The sequence below is a fragment of the Pimephales promelas genome, chromosome 15 (assembly GCF_988280905.1).
Source record: "Pimephales promelas chromosome 15, fPimPro1.hap1.1, whole genome shotgun sequence".
Classification (NCBI taxonomy): Eukaryota; Metazoa; Chordata; class Actinopteri; order Cypriniformes; family Leuciscidae; genus Pimephales; species Pimephales promelas.
Genome location: NC_142783.1, coordinates 26,528,006 through 26,533,481, shown reverse-complemented (window position 1 = coordinate 26,533,481; position 5,476 = coordinate 26,528,006). Strand labels below are relative to the sequence as shown.

The 5,476-nt window shown below is 37.8% G+C and overlaps 1 protein-coding gene across 1 annotated transcript; it reads left to right on the top strand.

Moving 5' to 3' along the window:
• Positions 1-157: 157 nt before the first annotated feature.
• fank1 (fibronectin type III and ankyrin repeat domains 1) lies at positions 158-5,103 on the top strand. The gene is given in 12 exon segments (XM_039668276.2): positions 158-292; positions 1,331-1,505; positions 1,604-1,728; positions 2,036-2,117; positions 2,294-2,368; positions 2,517-2,582; positions 2,690-2,855; positions 3,926-4,069; positions 4,153-4,230; positions 4,820-4,864; positions 4,945-4,981; positions 4,984-5,103. Coding segments are annotated over 12 exon segments (1,050 nt in total). The 5' UTR covers positions 158-282; the 3' UTR covers positions 5,031-5,103.
• Positions 5,104-5,476: the final 373 nt, after the last annotated feature.

Here is a 5,476-nt window from a genome sequence, read left to right as displayed (position 1 = left end):
AACCGTGGCTACTTCGCTCTCATGTTTAAAACAAAAACAATTTGCTGAAATTGGGAAACTCATGTTTAGTGCAATGGTTCACACAGATTGCGCAGCGCCACCAACTGTGTCATGTGTCACCATGACGACGGTGCTAGCAGTCAGATGTGTGTGAGAGAGACAACACACACACACACACACACACACACACACACACACACACAGCAGCAGCGGCAGCAGAGCAGACCTATCATCCTCCGTGTGGGGAATTTCTCGATACAAGGACTGAGTCTGACTGAGACGATGAACCCAGGTAGACATTTGATTTGTGTTTCGTGGCTAACGTTACTATTGTCACGCCATTTTATAAACACACAAAAACATATTTCATCAAAAACTTGTTTACGCTTGTAAAATAGCCTATAATTACATAGAGGAAAACAGAAAGAATATGAAAATTGCAGGCAGCAATAAGTTACGTAATGCTTGATATAATTGTTTACAACCTTTTCAGACAAACTTTATTCAAAACAACACCACACAATGATTTCAATAATTTTTTTATATACCATAGGCTATATTTTTTTTCCTCTATTTGATTAATCTAAAAATATTTATTTTACAATATAATATTTATTTTAAATATTTAGCCTATTTATACTTTATGAAGAGCTGCATTAAAAAAAAAAAAAAAAAAAAAACATCCTCAAGTTTTCTCCAGGAACAGTGATTAAAAAGTAATGGAAAATCTTATCATCACCAATCCAGGAACAAGCTTTATGTTTATTCAAAACAACACCACCACAAAATACCTTCAATAAATTAATTTTCTTATACCACACGTTCCTTTCTTGCTCTCTTATATTTGATATAATACATGTATTTATGTCCATCCATATCCATCTTGTATGTATTTATGTATTTGGAAAATTGTGCTACATTTGATTGTGGAAAGAAAAAGTTTTCTCCTGCAACAGTGATTAAAAAGTAATGGATAATCTTTTAACTCAATCACTGATCCAGGAACAATCTTCTGTTAGTTATTCTTGGTGCATGTTACGTGATATTCATGACCTTTATTAAGATGAAACCATAGGCTGGCGTTTATATGTCACCTGAATAGCAAAATCATTCCATGGATGCTGCAGTATCAAATAACTGCATATTAACCACAGATTGGTTTGGTTTTCAGCCCTTGTCAAAACATGCGTATGATTAACAAAAAGTAACATAACTATGTTGGAAGTGACTACAAACATATGCCTAAAATTCACATCAAAGTCAAACCTCACTTTAATACAAACAATGTACATGATGTTAAGAACATGCCACTTACTTTCTGTTTCTCCAGCAAAATCTCCAGACCTCCCTCAGCCACCTGTGATTGGGAAGGTCAGTCACCACAGTATCGAGATGAGCTGGTTGAATGAAGAGAACAAATCTCGAACTGGCCCCCCTGAACACTGGACCCACTTCTCTGTGGAACAGATGGACCCCAAAACACACACATTCAGCTCCATATACATGTCAGTGTCCCTATCTCTTTTTGATTTATCACTTCAATTATTACCATATTTAAACTGTCTTTTCAGCAACACAGCCCTGTTTTGGTGTTTTATCACAGAGGGTACAGCACCCGGCATGTTGTAGAAGGATTGAAGTCCAGCACCCATTACAGTTTTAGACTGATGGTCACCAGACCTTCAGGGGAGTTCAGCTTCAGCCCTGTAGTCTCTGTCTTCACCAAACGTGAGAGATTTTACCTCTAGTCGAAGACTTAAACTTAATCAAAGTATATCCCTAAAAAAAAATTAATGAAAATATTTCACAAAATTATTAAGCAGCACAACTTTTTTTCAACACTGATATCAATATATGTAATCAGATTACTCCCCCCCCCCCAAGTAAATGCTAAAGTAATGCATTACTTTTACATTTAGTATCTGAGTATGTAACTTAATGCAGCCTTGGCAACATCAAGAGGCATTAAAAAAAATCTAACCAACCAACCAACGGTAGTGTATTTGGTCAATGTTCTGATGGTGTGTGACCACAGGAGAGCCTTTCAGTGGGGAGAACCTCCACCAGGCTTTGAACAGGGAGAATGAGCAGGAGCTGACCACAGTGCTACAGTCAAGGTGAGACACACTGACCACCTGGAAGACCACAAAATCACCTCTTCATATGCTATATTAGTACTAACATTGAAGTAATCAAGGGGACATTTGACCCACACAGGTTTGGAATGAATCTGAGATTTAAATACGAGTTCACATATTGTTTGTGACACCTCATATGTAATTCCTCTCCTTAGAATGGTCAATGTGGATGTTCATGACAAAATGGGGTTCACCCCTCTCATGGTAGCAGCACAGAAAGGTTTCACCAGGTAAACTTGCGTCTGATGTTTCTAAAGCTAATCTAGCGTCGAACTACTGAATCTCCCATTAGTCCCAGTTGCTATGTTTCATGAGAGATAAAAAAAATCAATCATGTCATAAATTTCTACTTGAGATCAGTTTCTGTTTGGTTTGTAGCTTAGCAGACATTTTGGTGAAGCACGGAGCTGATATTAACAAGAGAGATAGCACTGGAAGAAACAGGTGAGCTCGCGTGTGCCTTTTCAGTGCAGCTCTGCAGTTTCATTTCATAATCATTCATGTCATCTACTTAATTTTGTTCATCTATGCATGTGTTTTTGTTTTTTCAGTCTAATGCAGGCCTGTTACTCTGGTCACCTGGATATGGTGAAGTACCTGCGTAAGTGCGGGTCAACATGGCAGTCTCGAGACACGGATGGATGCTCGCCGCTCCACTGGGCTGTGGATGGAGAACACCTGCCTGTTATTACATACATGATCCAAGATGGTTGTGAGGTCAGAGTTCAATTTTTCAGTCATTTGATGTGATGTGATGTGATAGAACCATATGGAAAGAACCATAGGTTAGTATACATTAAAGTAGGTTTATAGCAGAAATTATATAAGTACCTATTTAAGTTAATTTTATTAAAGGGATAGTTCACCCAAAAATGAAAATTCTGTCAGTATTTACTCACCCTCATGTTGTTCCAACCCCGTAAGACCTTCGTTCATCATCGGAACACGAATTAAGATATTTTTGATGAAATCTGAGAGCTGGATCACTCCTCCATACTAGTCCATAGGCTTCTTGAGGGATTGATACTTGCCAGCCTCGAAAAGTTATTAAAGACATCGTTAAAATAGTCCAAATGACTACAGTGGCTCAATCTTAAGTTTATCAAACGACAATAACACTTTTTGAGCGCAAAAACAAACAAAAATAACAACTTAGCTATATAACAAGCTATATTGCGTGTGAGGATGTTGGTGGTGGAGATTTGTTCCGTGCCGAGGCACAACCCGCGTAAAGTTAACAATTCCACGAATGCCTGCAATTGCAGATTTCTAATAGGAAAAAGAGGAAAACCTATGGACTGCAGCTTTAAGTATGCTTAAATGTAGTTTAACCCCCTGAGACCTAAGGGTATTTTTACAATTAATTTTCCGTCTGGTGTTATTTACTAAAAAAGCTTGTAAAACATCAACCCTTTGGTGCACAGGCAATTGACATAGCTCTTTTTTTTTCAGGACAAATTGAACTTTCAGCATATTTGTGTTGCATTGATGTCACCTGAATGTAAAATAAGTTATGGGACCATAAAGACAAATGAAAAAATAAATCGGAAATTGAATCACTCAAATATTTGTTGAAATCACACACGGTCTCAGAGGGTTAAAGCATATTTGTGAGAAGTAGACTGAAAGTAAACTTATTTTTAGTTTAAAAGAAGTATTTATGACCAGTTATCACTGATATTTTAGATGAAACCTCTTTTGACAGCCATCTGGGAGGGCCTACTTCTCTGTCAAATGTTGAGTTAGACCCTTGTCAGTTTAACATCTGCGTTTTTGTCCTCTGACAGGTGGATGTGATGGATAAAGTGTCTCTCTGGACTCCTCTCATGCATGTGTCAGCCATCAGTGGGAACGCTGCGGTGGCCTCTGTCCTCCTCCATGCTGGAGCTGATGTAAACGTCCGTGACAAGGCTGGCAAGACACCATTGATGGTATTCATCATCAAAATAGCCACTAGAATTGTCATGGACAAGATGGATTACGTTATTGCAGGCTTTTGATTGTAATTTTTTAGGTTGCTGTGCTGAATAACCATGTTAAGCTGGTGAAACTTCTGCTTGACAGTGGGGCAGATCACCATTTGAAGAACAAGGTAACAGTCAGATTATGATATTCATAATCCATAAATGATATATAGGGTTGGGTATCGTTTGAATTTGAACGATTCTGATTCCGATTGCGATTCCTTGTTTCGATTCCGGTTCCTAACGATTCTCGATTCCGATTCTTTTAAGAGGCAGGGTCAAAAAAGTTTAGCTAACCTTGCTAACCAACGGCCTTTCTGAAGGAAATACTCCTTCTGTAAAAATACTCCTTTTGTCACAAATTTTGCATTTTGCCAAGATTTCGTTATTTTTAGAAAAGTGAAGCCACACTTTGGATCGCCGACGTAAGGTATGTTCGACTCGCGTGGTTATGCCAACACTTCTGGTAGACGCTTCTTCGTTGGTGTTGTTCAGCGGTTTCTTCTTCCGCTCAGCGGACTGTGAAAATAGAAACCAGGAATCGAAATTTTAACTTTTGAACGATTCCGGGAAAAACGAAAAGTTAGTCTCGGTTCCAATCGATACTCGATTCTCGATACCCAACCCTAATGATATAGGAGTGCAATGAAACATTCTACCAGAGCAGAGGAGAACTGATAACTCTCCTGATAAAATTATATTTACACCCCAATGTAGTATGGAGCAGGTGCAGCGGATATGGCGAAAGCATTTGGGAGAGAGGTAACCTGACAAACTATACATGAACCAATTAATGCTATTTTTTTTTTTAGCTTGAAACCAAAAGACTATTTATGTTTCAGAACATCATAAACTTGCTGGATAAAATAAGCATGGAAGATTCAGACTGACATCAACAGTACAGTTCTGTTATGGATACAAGAAATGATCTTTATCTTGATATCATATTACATTAAAGCCTTTTAGTTTCTGAAGTGTAAAATAAAATGACATTGAATTCACAGTAGTAATACCCTCATTTATTATTCTCGTTCAAGTCCTTGCTTGCATTACCAAAAGTATCCAGTTACATTTTTTTTACAATCTTAATTCATAGAAATAAAAAAGCTGAGCAAAAGTTAAGCAATAATCTCGATGACAGATTTTGTACAAAAAAACATCAGTGAGCATTCAATACAACCACATGAGTGCTTATAAAAAGGTGAAATGTACATACATTGCTGTGACTAGGTAAAGAACATAAACACACACACAGGCTTGGCTTGAATGAAATACTGTGACAGCTGGGTTGCAGTCCCAAAGCAACAACGTTGGAATATTATGTGGAAGGTGTAATTTCCTCCTCAGGGTGAAGTACCAAGCAGAACAACAGTC